The 26,671-nt window shown below is 45.4% G+C and overlaps 1 protein-coding gene across 1 annotated transcript in view; it reads left to right on the forward strand.

Moving 5' to 3' along the window:
* Positions 1–26,671, forward strand: part of TDRD9 (tudor domain containing 9) — a 141,588-nt gene that overhangs the window by 83,838 nt on the left and 31,079 nt on the right. Inside the window, exons 16-25 of the mRNA XM_090034129.1 lie at positions 382–547; positions 642–705; positions 941–1,004; positions 3,531–3,575; positions 6,127–6,180; positions 9,051–9,167; positions 10,673–10,780; positions 21,191–21,291; positions 23,379–23,552; positions 25,081–25,192. Coding sequence (XP_089890255.1) covers positions 382–547; positions 642–705; positions 941–1,004; positions 3,531–3,575; positions 6,127–6,180; positions 9,051–9,167; positions 10,673–10,780; positions 21,191–21,291; positions 23,379–23,552; positions 25,081–25,192 — 1,005 coding nt within the window. The remainder of the gene's footprint in view (positions 1–381; positions 548–641; positions 706–940; positions 1,005–3,530; positions 3,576–6,126; positions 6,181–9,050; positions 9,168–10,672; positions 10,781–21,190; positions 21,292–23,378; positions 23,553–25,080; positions 25,193–26,671) is intronic.

The raw sequence follows: 26,671 nt of genomic DNA on the forward strand, positions 1-26,671 counted from the left end.
TAGAATGGATCATGGCCCTGCCCTGGGCTTTGGGCCCATCCTGTCACAGCCTCATGATCCTGATCCCAGCCGTGGCCCAGGTTCCTGCCCATCTTGCTCCTGGAGGAGTGAGCTGAGTGTGGAGCAGACCCACTCAGGGAGTTTTGGCAAGTTGTTGACCTGGGGGCGGGTGCTGACCCAGTCCATGAAAGCTCACCAAAACTCCGTAAGTGGCCCTCTGGCCCAAATAATTGCCAACCTCTGACTTAAGCCTGCAGTTGTTTTTAAGGACTTTTGTCACTAATTTGAAATGTATTGTTCTAAGGCAGTTGTTTTTAATACAAAGGTCACAAATATTGGCTAAATTTATACGCTCTTAATCTTATAATCTCTCTTGTAAAGATAGGAGCTCTTGCAATTAGTGCACAAACTGAAGAAGAAAATCCTTATGATGGTGAGCTGACTTTTTTAGGAAGAGTGTTGGCACAATTACCTGTGGATCAACATCTTGGCAAGCTAATAGTCCTTGGCCATGTCTTCGGATGTTTGGAAGAGTGCCTTATTATAGGTAAGGGAGGAAATAGAAATTATTTAAGAAAAGTCTCCTTAAAGTTGCATCTGCACATGCTGCAATGCTTCATTTCCATTTATTCTTGTTACAGCTGCAGCACTGTCTTTGAAGAACTTCTTTGCAATGCCTTTCAGGCAACTCTTTGATGGATACAGGTATTTTTACCTTCCAGATATTTAACATCTTTAAAAATACTGTTCCTCTATTGTCTTCCAGACTACAGGATTTTGGAGCTAGCCTAATCTCTGTCAGCACTTAGCTTTGCTTCTGTAATGGCCAGTGTTACTTGCCTTGTTTTCATGCACTTATGGAAGGCACTGAGATATTGCAATGAGGAAGGCTGTCTAAGAACTTTTAGAATAGCTTTAACATTATTTTTTGCATTCCCAGGAGCAAAATAATTTTTTCTGGGAATAGCAAGAGTGACTGCATTGCTTTCGTCAAGGCATTTAAGGTAATCATATTGTCTAGTCATCTTGTCTATTTAAATTAGAATTGAAACCAAGTTTTGCAAATTATTTTTTGTTCTGTAAGCCAGCTCTGACTGTCAGAATAAGGTGTTGCTGTTTGCACTCCAAGGCATATAGCGTGTTCACAAAATGTGTACTGGTAGTGGTGGCCCATCTGAGACGGCAGGGCATCTATGTGTACTCTCACTTAAGTCACTGGATGGTCACAGATAGATTCCACCAGAGAATGGTGGAGGGCCTGAGGTTTGCCCAGCTCTGCCTGTGTTTGGACTACAAGCAATGATATCTTACCACTCATCAGACAGTAACATTCATAGGGCCCATAATTCATTGGTGAAAACATACCTGCCCAAAATATGTTGCAGTCAGTACTAAAAATCAAACTAGCTCATTACAGTATACACTACCACAGACTTTTAGATCATGGCTGTTCTACTTTCATGCGGCTGGGGCCCACACGCTAAATAAGCCATATACTGGAGGAGTGGCGCTCTGGGATTCCCCCCACCTCTGCCACGCAGCACCTTCAGGATCCAGCACCTCCTACTGTGGGCGTGGGCAGCACGTGCATTTCTCCTGGACCCTCCCGTAGCACAGAGCAATGGGAAAGGCAGCTGCAGGAGCACAAGCTGCGTGGTGGCCCCCATGGGTCACATGCAGCCGAAAGGCCTCCAGTTGGACAGCCATGTTTTAGATGTGTCAGCATGCATGCATGTGGTGTCACTTCCCAGACTCCACCTGCAAGTCATTACAGCTCTACTGTTAGTCAGGTCATTTTTTGACAAGATGCCAAGTAGGCAGAATGTGCGTAATGCCACATCACATCAAAGAATCGATATGCTGGCTAGAATCCAAGAATGTAGGAGGGAGGGCCCTTTTCAGCCCCTTCCTGGGGGTGGATCCCCATGAACAGGAACATGCATTTCCCTGGGGACAAAATGCAGCGGCACAATGTGTGCCACTGCTTCTTGTCCCTGGAGAATGCTTCTGCACATGTGCTCTGGTTCACAGCATGTTGCCTCGGTTGGGGTAAGGGAGTCTGGGGATAGCACCTGGACTGGCCCCAGCAGTCTTACCTGGCATCCTCTGTGGGCTGCGGCTGTGGTGATCTGGAAGCAGGGAGCCTGGTCAGCAGCTGGAGCCTGGCTGGCCAGCAGCTTCGTCTGGCTGGTCAGGCTCTTGTTTTGGGCAGCGTGTGCTGCCGCCACATATGCTGCCTCACTTTTTTTAGGTGTCTTTTTTTTTTTTAATGGATCTCCTTGTATCTAGAAACCCGACTGCTGCTACTTTTCAGCACAGGGAACACCTGCATGTGTGGCACATGCAGTTTGTGGTGCTGCAGATAGGTCTTTGGTGCCACGCTTGCCTGGACATGCCCTTGATGATGAAATTGATCACAGGTGCTTTAGGGATGGGTTTGGTGTCCCTGAATGAGGGTAGGTGCTTCTCAGTGTGGAAGCTTATCAAGCTGTGGACTTGATTTCACCAAGATGGCATAAACTCAGTGGTTCTTCACATTCTAAGAGTTGGCGGTAAACTGGTAGGAGTTCTTGAGCAGTCATGAGGGACTGCAGCCTGGCGCTGCATGCACTGTGGGCAGCTGTACCAAAAACTGGCAGGCAGCGGAAGTGAGAGGAGCTGCTTTCCCACATGCCGAGCAATAGCTTATGCCCAGCTACTGCCACCTACTGCTGCTCAGCCTGGAGCACTGAGCCTGGAGCTGGATCTAGAGCCCAGACTCGGCAGCGGCAGGGCAGAGCAAGCTGCTGCTCAGTGTGGAGCAAAAGCAGCTTCTCCCCCTCCAGCTGCCAGTGCTTCCTTGTGCAGCTGCCCAGAGCCCATGCAGGGCTGCCCTGTGTCTGTGCTGCACTGCCCCATGGGGCAGCCCAGAGGTGGCAGTCACATGGTGGAGATGCAGGGCAGCCCCGTGCGGGCTCTGGGTGGCTGCACCAGGAAGTGCCAGTGGGGACAAGGTGGAGGGGGCTGCTTTTGTCCTGCACTGAGCAGCTGGAAGGAACCACTGCCACCCTGCCTGCCTAGAAAGGCAGCCTAGCTGTGAAGCTGCCTCAGCCCTATTGCATGCCCAGGGGGTGTCAGGACGAGCCCGGCTGGGTAGCACCTGCTCCTGCCCCACTCCAGCTCCCTCATGCCTTGACCGCGCTCCCCACACCCCTTCCCTTCCCCCCACCCCTTCCTCCACAACAGACTTCACCAGCCGGTTGCCACTCTCCACGCTGTGGGGCTGCATATCAGCGATCAGATCAGTATCGACCAATATGAAAAATTGGCCAGTGGTATTGGCCCAAAAAAATCTCTATTGGTGCACCCCTACCCAAAAGTGTTCTTGAAATATTTGTATTTTAATTAGTGTGCAGAAATTACCTTATCGCATTAAAATTGTAATAGGAATGTTTGGAAAAAATATTTATGAATGCATTATATTTATTTGTAAATAGCAGTGATCTAACCTGATATGTTCTTGCATAATAAAAATCATTTCTTTACTTTAGGCATGGCAGACTTGTAGGCAGAGAGGACAACTGAGACATCCCAAGGTTAGCTAATGCTTTTTTATTCATGATTGAAGACTGGTGTTGAAGTGGCAGAAAAAGGATACAGATCATCAGTGGTCTCTTTACTTCAGTCCTCTTCCTTAATTATACATGAAAGTGAAGTACAGGTTGAGTTTTGTTTAAATAGTATAATAGGAGTGAAAAGACCTCCTGAGTTACCAATCCCTTGCCTTCTGTTGCAGTGAATCCTTTCCATAAAATTACATCCCATCTCAACACTGTCTTTAAGCTTAAATAGTTACTTTGATTTCCTGGTGTTTACTTCCATGATGCATTTCTTTTTTTTTTTTTGAGAGCAGTCCTGTTCTGCCTTCAGTCTCCATTCTGCAGGGCAGGGAAATGCAACACTTCTGCTCTTTAGTAAGGCAGGCTCACCATTGCCCTTTTTACTTGACTGTACCTGACCAAATCAAATTAATTTTACTTCACTGTGGGCGGCCAGAATTTGACACCATGTTCTAGCTGAGGTCTGGGTACTTCAGTATTCTTTCAACAGTGTAAATAGAGTTCATAATTCACTACACGTTAATAGAAAATGCTGTGAGACTCCTGGATCCTGACCTCTTTTATCCTTTCTTCTTTTCCTTCCATTTGGTCGCTCTTCAATTTTGTCCACCTCTAGGACACAAAAAGCATATTCTAAATGATGGAAATGTTCAATCTGCCTTTCCTGACCAATTCTCTATAAATGCCCATGTTGCCATGGGAAGTCCAGCAAGCATGCTTGGCTTCCCTCACTTTTCAGAAAAGCTGTATTACTGCCATCTTGGCACCTTGTAAGGCAGAAATATAAATAAGGCTCTCCAAGAGCTCTGTAGGAATGTTTACTAGTAAAAACAGGTGGTGCCAGATGAAGCAGATCAAGCTGTGGTGGGATGCATGCCAGCACAGCTGACTCACTTCACTGGGCGAAAAACACATCGCTTGTTTTCTCGCGTTGGGACAATAGGCAATAGGTTCCCTTTGCCAAGAGATTTCCCATTTTCCTTGCTGGCCTGTGCCTTCTTGCTGAGACCCAGCTTCTATGCTGACCTATGGCTTCCACGGATATGCAGCTTGGCATAGGACTTGGAGAATCTCCAATGCCCCATGCCTCCACTCCAGGACTCGCACTGATCTGTGCCTCAGCATGAAGGGCAGGGCAGCAAAGGACCTGGGGAATCCCCGAAACCCTGGGCCTCCACACCAGGACCCACACTGACCCGTGCCTCTGCATGAAGCACAGGTTAGCATGGATCCCAGTAGGAAGCCAGGGGTATGCAGGACCTAGGGAATTCCCAGTGCCCCATGCCTCCATGCTGGGACCTGTGCCGGGTCCTGCGTCAACCTGTTCTTCATGGAGGCAAGGGGAAGTGTGATGGAGTAATGGTTTGTTGGGTTTTCCCTGTGTCTTGTGCCTCCATGCCACGACCCATGTGGGCTTTCCTTACTTATAGAGAGATGCTTCTGGAGATCCCAGGGCTGGTCTCCAGAAGCAGGGAATCCCAATTTCCCTCACTTACAGAGGGGAACTCACAGACTTCCCAGGGTGTGTCTCTATAAGTAGGGAAAGCTGGGCAGATGCTTTGGGGGTTCAGGGGCCTGATCGTGTGCAGAAATTCCTTGAGTATGCAGGATTGGCCCCCTCAAACTCCCGGAGCCACCTACCCAGGGTGGCTGGATGGTGTGGGTAGCTCCAGGCTGCCCGCACCCCCCCTCCCCCCGAGAGTACAATAAAGCAGCATTATTTACACTAATTTTTGTCACAATATTGCTATGGCATGCTAAAGAATAGGGACATCTATTTTTATGGTGACACCAATGCAACGTCAAACAACATGTTTCTGCCCTGTGGGCTCCCTTTCATATCCCAATGGGACAGGAAATCCAGGTTCCTTATTAATCTCATCTTGGGGAATCTTCTGTACCTGGTTATTTCTAGGGAAAGGGCCGCATACCTTACAAGAAGTTTATAAAATAAAAAAAGGTCAAAGAATCACAAGAGAAGTTGCTGAGGAGGTACACCTTTCTTATGCAGGTAGTGGAGAAGCTTACACTTTGGCTCCTCCTGAATGCTGACCTGGCAATAAAAATGCATAGCATGCACTGAAGTTCTCTTGAGTGACGAGGACAAATTATCTACAGGGACTGTCTGTCTACTAAAAATCACATATCCAGTGAATATTTCCTAAAATAAACTGAATAAACTGTCATGAAGATTTGTCATATTCAAGGCCTGGACTGAGAAATTGTTTTTATGTAAAGTGCTTCTGATCCAAAATGCCATATTACTTGTGTCATAGTTATGTGTTGCCTCATTATACATTCAGTTTCTAATTGACTTGTAATAGGTGACATGTCTCTCTAATAGCTACTTTGGAAGTACTTGTTTTGAGTGAACGTATGTATAAGTGGGTGTGCCACAGTGTTAGAGCCATCTTTCATGAATTTGGACTGTTTTAAAAAGAGAATATGGTAACCAGTAAGGAAGCTAGTAATGTAACAACTATCCGTGTTTGTGTTAAATCTTTTTAATTTTCTCTCTGTCTTTCAGGAGGAACTTGATTGGGGTCGATCAAACTATATTCAGATAAAGAGAATCAGAGAGGTGAGTTGAAATGCACAACAGTTGCTTAATATTTATCCAGTACCTCACCTTATGAATTTTCTATTTATCTTATGATTTATAGCAGAATCCACAGTTTTAAAAATACGAAGAACTAATACAGTTTATAGACATACTCCGGTAGGTGGGTGGGGCGCAATTTAATTAGCAAGTTTTTGCTCATCAAACCAGCTTTAGTTCAAAGTGCCCCGCTGCCATTCTTCAGCATGGGAACACTGATACACATGACACTGGAGGCTGTTGGAGTGCATTAATTTCCATGCTCCAACAGACTTGATTAATCTGGATTTATAGCACATCAGAGCAGCCTTGCTGTACATCTGTAGGAGCCCTAAGACACTACCTACAAATAACCATACTTCTTTGGGAGAGCCCATTGAATTTAAAATAAAATTTTGAGGCCACCCAATATCTTCTCTTAAGCTCTTTCTTCAAGATTATTTACCAGTTATATAGTCCATGTATAACTAGCTGTAGTTGGAATTTAGTGCTTTTTTGACATTGCATTATTTTGTTCTTATCTTTAGAGTAATTTTAAGCACTTACACAAATGGAACAAGCACGATTGTGTTGTAAAGATTAAAATGGCAAATTTTACATGGCATTTTGTAACTAAGGTTACTACAGGAGTTAATGGAAACTTCATCATAGAAGTGCTTCAAGCTGTGGCATGCCTAGGGGAAAAATAATTAGAACTCCTGAATAACCTTGATTGCCCACTCACATGCGCTAGCAGCAAGGTTCTTAATTAGGCAACTGTTTTGCATTGGCACACATACATCTGGGCATGATTCCATCACATCAGACTCCTGGCATGAGTGATGGTACAGGGAAGTGCACACAGAGTTTAAATAGAGGGTTCAAAAGGCACAAAAAAGCAAAAGCTTCCCTTACAAGTCACCCTGGGAGCAGCAGTGGGTGCAGAAGCAAAAATGTATTTAGTTTGTGCATCCTTCATGCTTTCATTGTAAGCTAAAAATTCTAGCATCTTATTAAACAGAACATCAGAAAATGAGGTTCATTAACAAAGTACTTGCTAATTAATCTCGAAAAGGTAGAGGTTGTTACATAAAAAGCAAGCTAGTGGAAGCAATTTATGTAATATACATACGAAAGTGTCTTTGAGTCAAGCATGTGCAAGGAAGTGGTTTGGTTGCCTTTGCAGTCTGAAGTTGGTTTATTTGTACATATGTGGTATGATAGTATGCAGTCATAAAACTGAGAGGTTTTTTCCCCCCTGGGACTCCTTCCTCATTTAGTTCAGAGGCTGGATAGCATTCATTAAAAGAGCCTGGTATTTTTTTTTTATTATCTTCATTCAATGCTGGGCCTTCATCACATTCTATTCAAAATCTGCCCTGAAAACAGAATTACTTATTTCCTAGTAGGCTTTTCTAGGGCACTTATCTCTCTATCTAGTGTCCAAGAGCTTAAAAAACATTATTGATGTGTTTTTTAAATCCTTTTTTTAAATCTGAGTGAAGTGAAATTACATTTGCCATTAAACAGGTGAGAAACTGAAGGCCCAGGGATTTAGGCCCAAATTGTCAAATGTTCCCCTAGGTTTGGTCTCCCAGAGTGAGAAGCCTGGAGTATAATTATTTTCTCCAATATTAAATATTTTTCTAGCACTTCATGGGCACATCTATACAAGACACTGCTGAGCAGTGGTTACTGTGCATTCCTTTAGTACTTGAATAATCAAGTACTAAATAAATGCACAGTAACGAGTTACTGTGCAGTAGTGCTGGCGAATGCCTTTTTACTGATGCTGCCGCACAGTAGCGTATTAGCACTGCTGGTGCTGTGATGCGCTACCAAACAATATTATTTAGTTACTGCGCAGTTAGTGTCTCATATAGATGTGCCCCATATGTTCCAGCTGACTACCATTGGCTCCGATTGCAGTTGAAAGCTATTTGAAAATCTAGCCCAGGCTGCTGGTACTCCAATCAAGACCAGGCTTTTTTCCCCCGACCCTGCTGATTGTGGGGTTGGCATGATGATGACCTTGACTTGGATTTGAGTAAATACAGTAATTTATAGCTTCACAGAGAGTTTAAGAGTGCATTCTTCCATATCCTGAAAATTTGGTCTCCTTTATGACAAAGCAAAGGCCAAATCTCAGTGTACAATTATGTAGGGCAGCTACCACAACTCCATGAAGGAGTGCATCTGTGTTAGTAGGGGAGCTGTTCAGGCTGGCTCTCTATCTTCACCTAAAACAATGAGTTGGTGACTACCCCATTGCTCTTGTCAGTTTATTTTCATAGATGCATAGATATTTAGGTTGGAAGGAACCTCAGCAGATCATCGAGTCTGACCCCTCTGCCCTGGGCTGGAAAGAGTGCTGGGGTCAGATGATCCCAGCCAGGTGCTTGTCTAGTCTCTTCTTAAAGACCCCCACAAGGTAGGGGAGAGCACCACCTGCCTTGGAAGCCCATTCCAGATTCTGGCAGCCCTCACCATAAAGAAGTTCTTCCTGATGTCTAACTTTTATCTGCTCTTTGTCAGCTCATGGCTGTTTTTTCTAGTTACTCCTGGTAAACAGAGCATCTTTCTCTCTTCTGATCTTCCAGTTTATTGTGTGTGGTATAATGCAGAATTCACTAACTGAATAATACACTCTGAGGAGCTGGCTTAGAGGGTGGTTGGATCACACTGTTGGATGGTTTTTTTCTCGGAGTAGTTATTAAGCAGTCTACTGTAAGAGACTGATGCTTGTGGTTCCTACAGAAATGAATAGGAGCTCTCTCTCCCATTTCATTAGTTGGTTACAAATGAAGGATTTAATAGATTTGTTTTGTAGATGGTTTTGATCTGTTCAGCCTTATTTAAAGTTAAAATTTCAGGTGGCTGAATTGTTTGAAGAACTGAAAAATCGAATCAAATCATTCAACATGCATGTTAATACTCAACCACCTGCTATGGATCAGGAATATGAATTCAAACAACGCTTTATTCTTCAGGTAAGTACTAATGTACCCAGTTTCTTGATCCTGTTGTGGAAGGGGAGAGCAGAACATTAATTGACAATGCTTGCTTCTAGCCCTTTGTTACAGGTTGCTTGCACCAAGTACTAATGAGTGCCTATTAAATTGCATCTGTCAAAGTAGTTTTTCTTCCTTTTAGTATTGTAACCAAATTCATACAACTGAAAATCTTTTGGTCTGGGAGGATCTAAACTTTTGTGTTAAAGGAAGAAATATGAATGTTGTTTGTAAAAAGTAGAAATACAGTTTATTTTATTGTTAATGTTTCAGAATTGATATTGAGCAGTGTCCCAAGTCATAACAAGATGTCATTTTGCTGTGACTGTCTGAATTAATTGTTTTTAAAGTAAAAAAAAAAAAGCAACTTACTTAGGAAAATGGCACCAGAGTTAGATAACAAAAATGTAAATTATGCCAGGAGTAAGCTTGGGGCATAATTTTCCCTCCCTTCTGTGTCCACATTTGGAGCTTCATTGGCATAAGGATCACATCAACTATTGTGGATATAGTTTCCTTGGTTTTCTATCAAATGAAATACCTGTCTGAAAACAAGCTTGTTACCAGTTAGTACAAGCAGGACAGTTATATGAATGGCAACTGATTAATTTGAGTTTCTCATATCTTTATCATCAGTTCCTTTGAGATTTGCTGTGAAATTATTTTGAGACAACTTTGAGCCTGTCTTAAATAGTATACATAATCTTTTCCATGTAGTTATTGTGACAACTTTTAAAATCAAAACATTTTTATTATGAAGGTTTACACCAGGGATGGGCAAAATACGGCCTGTGGGATGGATCTGATCTGCCAGGTGGCTGAATCTGGCCCATAGCTCTGTCCCCATGGTGCTCCACATGGGCCCCAGCCCCACTAGCTCCTGCTGGGGCAACTTGCACTGCATTCCTGCTGGCCCAGGCCCCAGCCAGCATGTAGCTTCTCATGGGGCTGTACCCAGTGTGGCTGCTGTCAGCTGGATGCTCTTCTGCTCCCCTAAGGGAGTCATGAGGGGAGCCCGGTGTGATGAGCAGCCACTGTGGGTGAGTGGAGCGGGTGGAAGGTGGCTGGGAGCTGGAGCTCCATGCACCGAGTAGAAGCCGCCCAGCTGGAGGTTCCCTCCTGCCCACCACCCACTCGTTAAAACTCCCTTTGTGGCCCTTGGGCCCAAACTATTGCCCACCCCTGGTTTACACCCATCATTCCCAACAATTCCAGTAGGTTTTCAAATGTTATTTGGGTAGATGATAGCTACCTATGTTAATACTGAAAACTATTCCAAAAGGCTTTTCATGAAAGCATGTTTTTTAGAATCTGATTTGTGAAATAAAATTTCAGTTCGGTTCCCCCCTACTCCCCTGTAGAGGACTTTCCCCATGAAGATCTCATTGCTGATGTTTTAGACCTGTATTAAAGGATAAAATATCTTAATGAGAGGTACTACACATAATGTGTTGCATCTTAGCAAAAAAATTATTTAATTTCAGATTGTAATAGCTGGTGCTTTCTATCCAAACTATTTTTCATTGGGACAATGTGATGAAGAAATTGCTGTGAAGAATCTGACTGGCAGAGATCCTAAAACCACCATAATGGTATGTTAATACAGTGAGTAACTTCTTGAAATCTTGTGCAACTAAAATAATTGTTGAGGCTGGTTTTGTTTTCTCTGGGAAAAGGAAAAGAATAGTTACCTTTGCTTCAATCCTTATGCAATAAGTCTTCTTCCTTCTTTCCCTGGTGGTGACTGGACAATTTTGAAAGAATTCTGGCTAAGGTCTACCTCCGACTATTTTGAATATAGGCGCCGACTCCATGGGTGCTCCTGGGCTCAAGCACCCACTGAAAAATAATTAGTGGGTACTCAGCATCCATGAGTCACAGCCATGCTGCTTGCAAGTATTAAAAAACAAACAACCCCCTTCCCCCCAAAATCTGTGCTTTACCTGCAGAAGTAGCATGTTGCTTCAACCCAGCTCTGCAGCATCTGTAAAGATCAGAGCTTCAACAGGGCTTTTGTCACTTTTAGCTAAAGTTGATTCAGTCAATTATTAGGTAAGTGGCAGAAAGGCCCACTAAAGTGCCCAATCTTTACAGATGCTGCAGAGCCAGGTTGAAGTAATGTGCTGCCTCCTCTGGGCACGTGCTGGGCTGGCGCAGGAATGCATTGAGATTAAAATAAAGCATGGTTTGGGGGGGTGTTGTTTTTTTAAGCCTGCAGGTACCCACCTGCAGAAACCAAAGTTGGCACCTATGCTTTTGAATGCTGCGGTCATGCAGCTATAACCAGCTTCTTGAATATGGTAAAGTATTTTAAATGTATATTAGGACTGTCAAGATTACTTTTTAGTAAGCATTTATAATTAAGCCGTTGAAGCATGTAACTGAAGTTTGAATTCCATGATACCCTTTTTCCTCCACATGTACCATAGAATCATAGAAAATTAGGGTTGGAAGGGACCTCAGGAGGGCCACCTAGTCCAACCCCATGCTTAAAGCAGGATCCGTACCCAACTAGATCAGCCTAGCCAAAAAAACCCCAAACACCTGTTTCATACACCTGTTTGCTACCTTAGGATTACTCATAAACGTTGCATCGCAGGAATTTCCTATTTTAAGTCTCATATTTTATTGTCAAATGGAACAAAATGTTTGGGTTGCAGGGCAAGGTACTCTAAAAATTCCATAATAGGGGGAGCCGGGCTGAACACATTTTAAATGGCCCAGGGCACAGAGACCCCAAGATGGGGGAGAGGCTTCCTGATCCTGGGCTTCCAGGAATTCTAAAAAATCGTGGATGCAGCTCATGTGGTCATCCTGAGAACATCGTTGGCCCACCCATCTGTCTAGGGCAGTCTGCCCACCTGACTCTCCTGCCATGCCTTTGTTGGAACTGAATAGTTGTTCATAGGTGGGAGGCTGCCCATGTATTACCTGATGTCAAGGGTGTAATACATTGCTCTGATCTTCCCTTTACCATGTCCCATGCCTCACAGATGACATCCAAGATCACGTCCATCTTCCTGGCTGCTTAGCTGGGCTGCACTCAGCCTCCGCCCCAAACTTAGCCTCAGATGTGCTTGGGCCTCTCCACCCCCTCTCACTGGAGCCCCATGCACTCTGCCGTACTCTGTATGGCCCTTCAGGCCCCTTTAGCCCTACTCCATACAGCCCTTCAGGTTTCCTCTGTCTCGCATGTGGTCCTGACCCCTTGTAGACCTTCAGGCTGCTCCATTCAGGCCCTGTTCTATGACAGGTATCAGGCCTACAGCCCCACTGCTGACTCTGGCCCTCTCTGGCCTGGGGCGTCCCACGCTTGGCATATGGCCCACTTGAGCCTCAGGTGTTTGTCAACGTACCTGGACCCCTAACGTGGCCTCTTGCTAGGCCTCGTGTTTTCAGGCATTGGGCCTCACACTATGGGCTGACTCCAGCCCTAGGCCTTCTCTGGCCTCGGGCATCCCAAATTCAGCCTATGGCCACTCAAGCCTCAGGTGTCTGTCAATATGCCTGTCCCCCCTATGGGGTTACCCACAAGGCAGTGGGGGTTGTGGCTTTTTGGCACCCCATCCTTGCCTTTCACTGGGGAGGCACAGGTGTGGCATTTCTTGGAGACTGCCCCACCACACTATCCAACACAGCAGGGTGCAGTTTTGGGTCTTACCTAGGACCAGGAACCTCCTCCTTTGCCATAGAACACCTGGAGGTCAGGGTAGGAACTGAGTGCTGCAGTCCACAGGCTGAGTGATGCTGCTTCTGTGGCTTCCTAGATGTATTTGCTGGGTCTGCTTCTAGGGCCTGGGTTTATACTGAGGCTTCCCAGCCCTCCTCCAGTCTGGTGGTCCCCTTGCAGTCATGTGATTGCCTAATTGAGCCTAATTGCACCTGCTGGCTGCTCCACAGCCTGCTCAAGTCCCTTAAAATGGCAGGCACCAAAGGTGCCCAGCCACAGCTGGGTGGTCCTGGAGCTGGGCCAACTATCTGGGCTTGTTGGACCTGGCCTGGACAGTCCTGAAACCCATTAGAACCTGGGGGAAGCCTTGAGTCTGGGACAGAGCTGCCCAATCTGCTGGAATGGACTAGGCAGTTCTGCAATGGCGCAGCTGGGATCAGAGGAAATAAATGTTATGCCCTATCCCAAACGTTGCACTCTTTGCTGTGCACATCTGGCATGGCAGGAGGTGTGATGTTTGTGATGGGGCATAAAATCCTTCCAATCACAGTCATATTAATGTTCTTGCATCTGGCAGGGGGCTTCCAGTTTTTCCTGTGGTTAACATGTTAGAGGTCTAATAAATGTGACACCTACCAGGGGCCATACAAACTGCACTTTTGCCTGGCGGCTATTTTCAAAACCTTTTCTTTCCCTCAAGTCCTTTCCAGGAATGCAGTTTTTTCTGTATGAATCCTGTGTTTGCCTCTCTAGTAGGTAGAGTTGTCAAGGTGGCTAAACAGTTTCATAGCAACTCAAAACTGCATTTGTTGCCAGTTTTGCAATTCTTAGTAGCCAATTACTAAACTGTTAGCACATTGTGCCTAACGTTTGTTTACAAATATGCCACTGGAATCTTAAAGTACTCACTGCTTTGCTCACAGAAAGGAAACTAATAGCTGAAACTTCACTTCAGATCTCATTACCATATTTACCTGAATCCAAAGTGACCTTGAATTTAAGACACCTCTGCCAATAATTAAATTCCACACATGGAAAATTTCTAATTTGGTATTATTTTTATAAACAGACCTACTGACAAAAACTACAGTACTACAGGTTAGTCATAAATTCAACATTAACTTCAGTTCAAACAATTTAGGTTGTATTAGGTTCTATCCAGACCGTGGTGAGTGCTGCGCCTTTCTTAGATCCTAGAACTTACCCTGGTCACTTTCACGTCACTTTCACTCACTTCACTGCTCTTGTCTTCTCCCTTATCTCCCAACAATGCATCATCTTCAGTATCATCCATAGCATTTGGATATACTGCACTTCTTGAAGCCTTTAATAATGGACTCTGAAGATATCTTCCTCAAGAATTCAGAATCTATTGCCAAAGTAGTGCTAGGGTTGGCTTCTTAATCTTCCCACCAGCTGTAAGTGCATGGTACCCTGCCAAGAGCCAGTCTGAGTACTGATGCCATAAACGGTCTTTAAAGGGGTCATTCACTACAACTTCTAGTACTTGGAGTTTAAATGGTATACCAAATTTGTCTGAGTACACGATTACAATTTGTACTTTCACATCTGGTGTTAAATGCCCTCTGAATCTGACGCTAACATTCCTCGTTTCCGTAGCAGTGCCCCAGGTCTCTATTTCCACACAGCATTCATCAGTTCGCTCAACATGCACCTTTGTTGCCGACAGCTAAGCACTAGTCCTGGTGGCGGCTTGTCTTTTGGCAGAGTTTACCATTTCAAAATCTTATGGGATGGCAGTTTTCTCCCATCCATACTGTTAACTTGACTGTAATTTGTGACTTTCTCATTTTGTGTATTTCTCAAAGTTATGGCTTTTGTGCCTTTCTCATTGATGGTGACATTACTTGGAATGTCAGAATAGACTGCAGTCTTATCAACACTTCCTCCCTGGCCCAACAGGTAATCATGAGTCTTGCGTAGCCCAATAATGTGCTTCTGAAATTCAACAAGTTTTTCATTACAGTCTGATGGTAACTTTTTGTGCAAGTAATGTTGTTGGTCTCTGAGCTAAGCTGCTACCTCTTATCATGGGGATATGCCTCCCACTGTTTTCTTTGAATATTTGCCAGGGAACGCTCAGTTTTTTCACTGTTTCTAAAGCAGTGAGTTGAAGATTTCATGAGTCCTTGGTGCCATGCATCTCCCAGGTGCATCACTGTGCCTTGGTTCCCTCACTGCTGCTGCCTAGAGCCTCACCACATGCTAGATCCCTCATTGACACGCCCATGCTGAGTTCTTCATTGTTAGGAGTCTGTTCAACTTGAAGTGTTGGCCAGGCAACTTCACAAGCAGCCTGCAGGTCCGGCTGCGATTTTCAAGGGCTTATGGCGATACACCCGCCCCCACACACACACTCACACACACCCCCTACCTCTGATTGGCCAAGGGGGCACAACTCTGCACCATCATGCCTCCTGACTTCCTGGCTGCTACGTGCATGTGTGTGCCCTGCATCCCACTCCTCCTGGCCCCAAGCAGCCCCTTGCAGCCTGGAACTCTGTCAGCCTGCAAGGAAAAACCCATGGTTTCCAACGTTTTTCTTTAAAGGAGAAAATCTCTGTTTTGTCACATTTTCCTGTGGCAAATGGAAAACCCAGATCCCTGGTCATAAGGAAGGTTTGGTGAATTGGTCTACAGGCTCAATTTAAGGTAGTAATGCTAGCCCCCTAATCTCATCCCTGGGTGCGTATCTCTTGACCCTCAGGATCCAGGCTTTTGTATTTTCATCATGATTTCGCTCAAGAAATGTCTCTAGTTCTTGATAGACCCATGAATACTGGATCTTGCACTTTATCTCTCAGCAGCTGAGAGAGTTTTTTTGCAAAGGTCCTAAGATTGGTGGTGACTCACTATGTGAGTAGCAAAATCACAGTCTGTCCTTATCTAGGCAACAAGTTGAGAAAAAGTAGTTCTCTGTGACAGTTGGCAGAGAACCTTCACATGATCCTGCATTTGTTCTACACTCTTGGCCTTGTGGTGAATGCTCGCTTTTGAAGACCACTATAGACTTTTGGCTAGTGCTTTATTTGCCTGTGAACGAGGCCCAAGTGGTCTGGGTTTTCAGGTTGATGTTGTGTGAGGTCCCTCTCCATCCCTGAGACATCCATTCAAACTAGGGCTGTCAAATGATTAAAATATTTAATCATGATTAGTTGCGTGGTTAAAAAAATTAGTCGCAATTAATCACGATTTTAATTACATGGCTAAAAACTCAAAATTATGCAGATCGTTTGTATGGTTGGGGGTGTGTGTGCGGGGGGAGGAGCAGGTGTGGGGAGCTGTGGGTTTGGAGCCTGGGAGCGGGGTTGACTCTGAGTAACAGGGACATCTGGGATATAAGGAAGGGAGACTCCTGCATGCCCTGACAGGATGGTCAATCTGAGTGAGGTCTTTCCAGAGCTGGCCTGGGTCTGGGGTGCACCTCCTGCCCAGGCACAGCCCCAGAGGTGTGCCCCTGCAGAAGTAGATGCTTCTGGCAGGGGTAGGATTCCCACAGAGCCACCTCCCACAGCGCCCAGACTGTTCTATGCTGCACACCAAGCCCCAGCTCAGCACAGACGGAGCCCAAGCTGTGCCCAGCACTGCCGTCGCTGAGCTGGGCAGAGCTGCCGCTCTCCTCACTGCACTGCCTAGGATCCTGCTGGGAGCTGGTGTCTGTGCAGGTCCTGGCAGGAGCCGGGTTGGTGCAGGAAGGAGAAGGGTGGCTCTGCCCAGCTCAGCAGTGATGCCAGGCATGTGGCATGGGCTGGGGCTGCAGGAGGTACCTCCATGGGACTCCTACCCCTGCCTGCCAGCAAGGTGCAGGGGGTCGGGCTGCCATCAATGCTGGTCCCTGGGGGCCTGGGCTGGGGATACATGGGAACCCTCAGGCCTGGAGGCGGCTCATGCTAAAGCTCCCACGTGGTCCCAATCTGCCCCAAGCCCAAGCTGTGGGGCCTGAGGGTACCAGGCAGCTCCACCATGGCTCAGCACTGCCTTCCCTGAACCCTCAGTACTGCTAGCCCAGCTGCTTGGGGCCTGGGATGGGGGTTGTGTGTGGGTGCATCTCCCCTCCCTTCCTGCTGCAGCAGCCCTGAGCCTGTACCCGGGCTGCCCTATGGCATCTGTGCACTGCCACTGCTGCCCCTCGGGGTGGCCCAGAGGTGGTGGTGACAGCAGCAGGGCAGGGCAGCTCAGGCACAGTCTCCAAAACCGTGATTAATGTGTTAATTCATTAGTTGGCTCTTGCATTAATTGCACAAGTTAATGGCAATTAATTGACAGCCCTAATTAAAACTATTTTGGACTAAGTATTTAAAAAAGGACTTCTTGTTGTCCTTGATCCTGGTCACTAGTTCCAGCTCTGCCTTGGCCTTCCTGACTGCCCCCTTACAGCCCTGAGCAACAGAGGTATAGTCCTCTTTGGTGATGGCCCCTCCCTTCTATTGGGTGTACACCCCCTTTTTAGCTAGGAGACGTTCCCGTATGCTTTTCGTGAGCCATGGGGGCTTTTGCGCCCTCTTGCCCACTTTGATCCGTGTTGGGATTACCTCCCTTTGGGCTTGGAGGATCATCTCCTTAAGGATTATCCACTCTTTTGGACACCTGACTCCCCTCCCATCCAGGACCTCAGTGCTTCCCCGACTATTCTCCTTAGCTCATTGAAGTCTACCCTCCTGAAATCTAGGGCTGCTGCCTTGCTGCAGGCCTTTGCCGCCTTGCGCTGGATGGTGAATTCCAGCAGCCGATGGTCACTGTTGCCCAGGTGGTTGAGCACCTGCAGACCCCTCACCAGGTCGTCACCTGTGGCCAGGACCAGATCCAGCAAGGCATCTCCCTTGGTGGGGCTGTGCACCTCCTGGGTTAGATGGAGGTCCTGTATCTTGTCTAGGAACGTACATGAGCTGTCAGACCTGGCTGACTGCTCTTCCCAGCAGATGTCTGGAAAGTTCAGGTTCCCCACGATGACCACATCCTTTGACTTAACTACCTCCATGAACTGACTTAAGAATTCCCGGTCTACCTCTTCCCCTTGATTGGGTGGTCTGTAGTAGACCCCCACCGTTAAGTCCTTTTCCCCTTGACTTCCTTGTATTCTAACCCAGAGCATTTCAGTGTGCTCCTCCTCTGACCCAGTGGTACTCATTGAGGAGGTGTATTTCTCCTTGACATAGAGCACCACACCCCCAACTTTCCTCCCTGTCCTGTCCCTCCTGTACAGCCTATAGCCCTTGATATTCACTGCCCAGTCATGCATTGGGTCCCACTACGTTTCGGTGAGCCCCGCTATGTCTGGGTTGTTGTTAGCTAGCAGGCGGGTAAGTTCCTCCTGCTTGTTCCCCATACTATGAGCATTAGTGTAAGAGGCATTTGAGGCCTCCTGAAGATGCATGCACTTCCCCCCCCCAGTCCCAGTACTACCCGGGCCCCTGTTGCTTACCTGGGTATTTGTTCTGCTCGTCATCGGTCTAGGCTGGGCTGTTCTTGTGGGTGGTGCTTGGTTTAGTGGTCCAAGGCCTCCTCCGCCCTCATTTTCCCCTTGCCCCACCGAGCCTAATTTAAAGCCCGCCGGAGGAGATCAGCCAACCTAGAAGAGAACGCACGCTTACCTTTGGGGGAAAGGTGAAGCCCATCCCACCCAAGCATGTCTCTTGTCCTGATGTGCGGGTTGTTGTCCAAGAAGCCGAAGCTCGCCTCTAGACACCATTTCTGAAGCTGCAAGATGATGCGGGTCTTGTGTTGTCTTCCACATCCGCTCACTGGTAGGACAAGAGAATACCACCTATGCCCCCTGTCTCTTTCAGCATGCCTCCAAGAGCATGGTAGTTCGTTATCAGGTGATCAGGGCTTCTCCTGGCCGCATCATTAGTGCCCACATGGATTAGGACAGTAGGCCGGATAATGGCTGGGATCATCACAATCACATCCTGAATCTTTGCTCCAGGCAGACAGTAGACCTTGCATGTCAAGGGGTCCTGGCGACAGATGGCACCCTCTGTATCTCTCAGGATGGAGTTGTCTGTGACGAGCGCTCGATGTTTCTTCCTCCAGGTCTGCTTAGCTCCTTCAGGCTGTTCAGAGTGTGGAGAGTGCAGAGTGGCCTCCTCTCTGGAGGTGTCGTTGTCTTCTTCCTTCTCCTGCAGCGTCGCCAGGACCTCGTACCTGTTCTCCAGCCAGACTGGAGGAACTGGTACTGCTCTGCTCTGCTGTGAGCAGCCCTGGCTCTGGAGGGAGTCATCTGCCACTGCTGTGGAGGGCACCGTCTGGGGTGTTTCTCCCTTGGATGCATGGCCCTGCAGGGAGAAAAAATACCCATCAATTTCCTCATCTGCCTCCCTGATTCCCCTCAGCCTGCTAACCTCCTCCTGGAGCTCCCTCACCTGTGCCTCCAGGGCCCTAAGACAGGCACCTGCAGGACAGGTATGGGGGCCCTCATTCCCTGCCTGCGCCCCCCCCCCCCGGGGCATTCCCCGCAGGCTGGGGGGCAGGGAGATGCCAGCTCCCCCATGGGCTCTGTCTGGGTGGAGGCCTCCGACAAGCTCCAGGTAGGCGGCAGGGCCCTAGCAGCGTTCAGTGTTGACACTATTTTATAAATTGCTATTTATTTATATTTTTGTGTGATGCCTTTGCCCTACCCTTGCTGGAATCTCCCTCCTGGCCCTTACTGCCTGCCCGCCGGTGCAAATGCAGGCACACTCTGTTCACGCGTGCAGCTCAGGAGCACGGCTCCCTGCCGGCTCAGCAAAAAGGGACCCAGGGGGCTTCCCCTCTGGCTCCATTGCACCAGTTCCCTCCACCCCCACTTACCTTAGGGGGATCAGCTGATGGAGCTGAAGTGCAGTGACCTTGTCTCTTCACTTTCATTATGCCTGCCACCCACAAGTGGAAGGCCAGTCTGTCCTCCACTTGGGCGTGTTGAAGGTTCTCAGGGATCTAATGCAGGAGTGATGAAGATACAGTCCCCAGCCTGTAATCCAGCCTACATGGCTAGTGGTGGCAGTGTTCATTGCCATAGCTCCTCTAGCTGCAGCAATTGATGCTACTGCTGTTCACCCTGCTGCCAAATTTCTGGACCTATGAGGAGTTCTGCAAGCTGGCTGTGCCATCTGGTCCATGGGTTGGTCACAGGGCTGGAAATACAGTGATGTGAGGAGTGGTAGCTGCTACGAGCTGCAACAATTAATGCTGCTGTCACCATATTCTGTAAACCCTGCCATATTCTGGATGTAGCTTATAGGTCAGCCCCACTCTGTTCGTATGGCCCATGCAGTTGCATGAGCTGGGCAGCACTGGCCTAAGATATTCCTTCTAGTAAAAGATTCTGTTCTTATGTGGAAAATGTTCTACAGGTGCAGGGTGCACATTATGAGTACTGCTAAGGCAAAGGCATGTCTAAGGCAGAATGTTTGAAACACAGCATACCACGATGGGAATGACTCTACAGACCATCCATGTCAAAGAGCTCCAGTGTCCGTGGGAAAAGTTAGCTCTCTTTTCCCTTGTTGCAGACAACCAACTCTTTTGCAGCTGGGGTTGTGTGCGATAAATCTTAATGGTCATAAATATAATGGTCCAGGAATACCATGAATTAAAAAACCTTGGGAATTAAATGTTGCAATTACTATGCTAGCATTTGCAGGCAAAAGACCTGCACTGTGGGACACAGTTCTAAAGAGTGGGCCACTAAATCCATCTCCCTTCCAGTAAAAGCAGCAAGGGACTAAATTAACACCAGGTGGCTTGCAGGAATAATTCTGGCATGCTAAACAAATTAAACTAAGTTTTGCCTTGTGATAAAATGCGGTTTTTGCTTTTTAAGGGAGGCAGTTTTTGCATAATATAGAAATCTATTATGAGGAAGGTTGTTGAGGTGAAACCAAACACCTGAGGGTTCCACCTTTAAAATTCCTCTTTTTCTCTGAAAGAATTACATTTATCAAGGAACAGACTTGCTTTGGGGAAGTACTTAGTCAGGCACCCTTTGTGCTGGAGATTATTCCTTTTACTCTTTATTCCTTTTACTCTTTATTCCTTTTACTCTTTATTGCACTGTGTTATGACCTTCAGTGTACTGTACAACATTTCTTTGGAAAGCAGGGCAGCAATAGTGGCAAAATCTTGGGATGTTGTGGTTGCTCATTTTTTAAAAACATACTTGTTACATAAGCTACTTTTTGTCCAAAATTTATCAATTTTGATGGCTTTTCCTTCCGTTTTAAATAGTGTATTCCTTGAGTGACAGAGTGAATGAGCAAATACTTCCAGGTTCTGTTGAATTCAGTCAGTGAAAACATTTAAAATTATGGAAATATAATTTATTTGTTAACAGGTGAAGAACATTCCTCCATACGGGTTCCTGTATCATAAGCAGCTGCAATCACTCTTCAGACAGTGTGGTCAAGTAAAATCCATTGCATATGATGAAGCAAAGTAAGTAAAAAGAAGTCATAATTATGAAGGTACAAGTGCAGATTTATTAATTACCGAGCCACTACTTTTGTTAACCAGATTTGGTCAGTACATCCTTATAGAGTATCTGTTAGGATGTAATCTGCTTGGGTGGTCTGAGTTGAAAACCAAATGTTGGGTGGTGTAAGGGAAGTTGGTTTGCGGCTAAATACATGTTGGTTTATTATAGAGTTGAGAAGCAAGTAACAGTTTGTTTTTGTGCTCATGTCTTCTGTTCCTGACAGCAGCTCCAGTCTTTTTTTCTTCTGTTGTATAATAATCAGGGATCCTGGTATTCTGTTTAACCCCTCCTCAAATTTTCTGATACCCCCCCCCCCACATTTGCTGATCTAAACCCCGCCCCCCAAGCCTACGTTTTTCCACAGTTAAAGTGAAACGCCACTGTATATATTAATATCAGTTAAACACAAGGTTTTATTGATATATTTACAATTTTAAAGCAATTTGGAAGCTTATCAGTGCCTCAGTCATTATAATAAAATTAATTTAAATACCTATATATTTTGGCATTTGGGTTTTTTCAAATCACGGAAGATCAGAGCTCTCCCTGCCCCCTTGGCTTACCAGCACACAGGTCCAGCTGCTGGTGTCTCCCCACCGCTGCTTCATGGTACTGAGGAGCCCTGATATGCTGGTGCCCTGCCCTTGCCAGTGCCTCTCACTCCCAAGCCACAGTGCCCCCTCCATTTCCCCTCACTCATAAGTCACAGCCCGCCCTGTTGGTGCCCCTCGTTCCTGACCCACAGCTCCCCAGCCCTGCCAGTGTCCCTCACTCCTGTCCCACGGCCCCCCTGCCTCAGCCTGTGAGGAAGTGAGTGGGTTTGTGGAGAATGGGGTTGGTGTGGGGAAGGGAGGGGGTGTGGGCAAAGGCAATGCATGGGGAACCATGGGGGCACAAGTGACGCAGTGGGAAGTCATGTGTCCACGCCTCCGCTTCTCCCTCATTTCTGCACCCACAGCAGGGCATGGGGCTGCAGTCAGGTGAGACCAGCTCCAGAGGAGATGCATCTGTGGCCTAGAGAACACCATGCTGCTGTGGCTGTCAAGATGAGGCCCCATTGTCTGCCTGGCAGCAGCAGGGCCATGAATCTGCATCGCCACTGTTGCTGCTCCTCACCTTGGCGGCCATCGCAGCACAGCACTCCCTTCCACACCGGTCCTACCCACTGGGCTGTGGCTCCTCTCCAGAGCTAGTTCAGCCCAGCTGCAGCCCCACCTCCCACAGTGGGCACTGAAATCTTGGGGGGCATGTGGCCCCTGCATTACATGGCCACCCTGTCCACTTCGCCACATTGCCTGTGCTCCCCTTCCCAATGCGTGCCCCGTGCCCCACCTGCTCCACAGCGCATCACATGTGCCCTCTTTCCCCACGTTCCTCGCCCTCATAGACTTACCTGGAGGGAGCTGCTGTCCACATACATGTACATTGCATCCCCTGCTGGCTTCCCTTGTGCCAGCCTGCAAAGGAAAACCCTTTTTTTTTTTTTTTTTGGTTTCCCTTTTTTTTCTCTTTTAAAGTAGAAACCCATGATTTTCTGCAGCAAATGGAAAACCTGGATCTTTGATGATAATGTATCATAGAAAGGCAGCCGTGCTTGTCCATGTTTATTTCCATCTGTTTTTATAGGGACCCAAGCTTTTTTCAGTTAAAGACTCCAGAAGCATTTTAAAAGAATTGAACTCCTTATGTCCAGCTGATCCGAGCCTCTTTGAACCCTGAGCTCTCCAGAGTGTGAGGACTCTCATATGTTTGCTGTTCGGCACCTTCTTGAGGTTTCACTGCCTTCATAATTAATTCATGTTTTTCTCATATTCATCTTTTATATTGCTAGGTCTCAGTTTTAGTATAATCTTGAGCATCCTGGAAGAATTTCTCTATATCCATTACTGTTTGTAAATATGTTTTAAAGTTATAAAGGATAGATTAAAAAACTTAGACTGCATTTTTACTTTTTCTGTGTTTGGAAGAGGGCAGGAAGAAATGAAGCACTGAGTTCTCTAAGAATCTACCGTGGACTTCCTTTATTTTGTGGGTTTTTTTGGAACAGGGCCTTTGTGGAGTTCTCTCGTAATCCGATGGAACGATTTAAAACTCTTCCTGCAGTGTATCTGGCACTTAAAATGTCACAGTTGAGAGTTCCTCTTGAACTCAAAGTTCATTTTCCAGAAGAGATTGAAAGAAAAATGGAAGACAGGATGTTTACAAGTTTGAGGCACACAAGGTACTGTGTTGTGGAGAGACAATGATCTCTTCATAGTTACAAGTTGTAACATGGCTTCTGTTTCATTATAAAATTAAGTGTAAATTGCCTCTAATGTAACAAAGACTAAACCTGTACACTTCAGATGCCACAAGCATACTCTTATGCCAAGAGAGAATATTTTTGCAGCATTTAAGGGAGCTGGGGTAACGTATTGTATAGTGGAACCACTTCATTTACTGCATACTTTTTGGGGGCTGCCACTCAAGTTAAAACGATTGGCCTAGGAACCTCAAACTCATTTTACTGTTTCATTTTTAGTGGGGAATGGTATGTTTGGTAAAATTGAGATTTGTTTGCTTGGACATTCAGTGTATGCGGAGTTTGGACCCATCCTCTCTGTGGCCGTAGGTGGTTACACTGTAGGGAGCAATAGATGTGTAGGGGGCAAGTGAATACCAAAAGGGAGGAGACTGGGGAGTATTCTGGGAGGGGACCTACTGGTGACATGGATACAGTTAAGGGAGATTACATATATAGGCCATGTCCCTGGTCCCAGTGAAGAGGTTTTCTTAGAAGTATCTGGTACACAAGCTGTCTCTATACAAGTAAAAGGTTTCTTCTGAGGTCCTGGTATTAGTTTCTACAATCAGGATTTACTATTTCAAAATATTAAAATTGTTGAAAGCAAAATTGGGCCTAAGAAGTCCAGTGTGCAGCTCCCACTAATTACACTGCTTTTTGCCCAAAGCTCTTGTAATAGCATCAACGCACTCATATACATCTTGGCATGTGTTTTTGAATGTTAATTATTAAAGGACCTGAAGCAACCTAGTCCAGGAAGGTCTGAGGATTAATATTGTCATTTTCTGGGAACATACATTCTGAAAACAGTTTATTTTGGAATTAATCCTTGTTCCAGAGTGGCTGTAGATATTTTAATTTCAGAACACAACCTCAAGAGAAATGCCATAATAAAGACATCTAAATGTTAAGTGTAGGCTTTTGAATCGAAGGCTTTGTTAAGACAGGTGCTATTCAGTGTGTATCTTTTTTGGTTATGCCTGATAAGGTATATTAAACACAATTTCTCTGTGGTCTGTTGGATTTTCATAATCTTGACCCTTTGTATCTCATGTATTGTTAGCAAAGACCATCCTGAAACTGGGCACTTCAGAACTGATACTTTTCTTGTCAAATTGGAGTGTCTTGGTTTTGTTAGAGACCCAGGTAAAAGTGGGCTGGGTAGGGTTTTCTGAATTGGGATCCTGTAGGATGACTTTATAGAGTAAACAGTTAATATTTTTCAACTATTTAGAAACATTTTGGCAAATAGAGCAAGCATTTTAATTGTTTTTCTTCCTCTTATGTTAAATGAGTGTAGGAAGTAGGTGAAAACTAAAAGTATTGGTAAATTAATTTTAAATAATTTAACAACAGTCCCAAGAATTAGTGCTCAGATTATTATATTGTATTTGATTAAATTATCAATATAATTTGATTATATTGTAATTGATTGTTTGATGCACATTGTGATTTTTTTTCTTAGAGTAAATGTGGATTTTCAGAAACAGACAGTAGATCCTTTGCAGATTTCGTTCAGTGCTCTTGAAGAATCACAGACAATCTCAGGTCTTCTCTTATCCATCAGTGTAACAGAGGTAGGAATGTTCTGTAGCTAAATACCGACTATATCTAATCAATCTGTGTGATTTTCCTTTGTATAAAAGCAGCCAATAAGCATTGGATTTAGTGTTGGGAAGGTGGTAGGGTTTCATTTTCCCCCCCAGAGAAGGCTATTTTGGGGAAAAGAGATAAAGATTAAAAGATTAAATTAAAGTTAAAAGAAAAAAAGCAAGGTACTCTGCAGCGTGTTTTTTGATATTGATAAGCAGTAAACCCTGGTTACTTTATCTATTGGAATTTGCCACTGTGGTCTGATTTTCTGTTTTGATTCTTCACCAGTGAGGACCCCCTCTTCACTATCAGCTCCTTGTAATTGATCGCTACTGGCTAATTCATCATTATTTGTGTTCCTTTTTGAGTGGCAATTTTACCAGTGTTTCTCTACTACTTCAAGGAGCATAAGGAGTAAGCAAGATTAACTAGCAAACATAACATTAAAAAAGCATTAATTGGCATTTTAAGGAAAGAAAGGCACGAGAACTGGAATTTAAAAAGTCAGATTTAAATCAGCTCAGAGAAGGAGTTGGAAAATGACTCGGGGGGTTTTAAAGCAACTACTGAAGAATCTTGGATTAACCAGCAATAATATTTGTGAAGTCGTGGTTAACAAACGGGGTCTTGGAATACTAAAGAAGGCCTAACATAGTGCTTACCTTTAAGAGGGGGAAGACAAAACGCCTCATGAATTGGTCTGGTTGGTCTGACTTCAAGATCTGGGAAGTTACTAGAGCAAATCATAAAACAAGTCAGTTTGTGAATACCTGTAGGATGATGGGATGGTTGCTAGAAGTCAACATAGATTTATTAATAACATGCCAAACCATTTTGATATCCTTCTTTGATGGGGTTTTACTGTATTGATGTCTAAAAGGAATGCAGTGTACAGAATACACCTGGGCTCTAAGATAAATATAGTCCCAAGAAGGGTGAAGAAATGTGTGCTACATAAATTGCCATTGGATGGATGCATGAACGATTGAGTAACCACTCACAGAATGTCATTATCACAGATCCTGGTTTTCTGTGATTTAATAAAAATCCCTAATTTTCAGTTTTAAAAAAGTAACCCCAAATCCACATCTTTCTGTGATTTAAATGAAACATCACTTATCTGTAAATTAGTACAGGAAAGCCATGTTTTCCTTTTCCAAACTATGAGTAATATTTGAGGTGCAAGAGGCTGACCTCTTTTAGATCTGAAAACCTTGAAAGGCGTGGTGACCAGAAACAAACGATTCAGTTCACCAGCTGCTAGCTAATATGCTCTTTAGTAGGTCAGTTTTCACTATAAAACACATTTTAATTTAAAGAATATTGTCCATTCTAGTTAGGACATTTAAGGTTTTATTTAACTAATAAAAATGTAAATACCGTATTTTCGCGCATATAGCCCACAGGCTATACATGTTTTTACAAACTTGACAAATGGGTGCGGGCTATACAAGGGGGTGGGC

This window comes from Crocodylus siamensis, chromosome 2, assembly GCF_052110815.1.
Source record: "Crocodylus siamensis isolate JL-2025a chromosome 2, ASM5211081v1, whole genome shotgun sequence".
NCBI classification, from domain to species: Eukaryota; Metazoa; Chordata; order Crocodylia; family Crocodylidae; genus Crocodylus; species Crocodylus siamensis.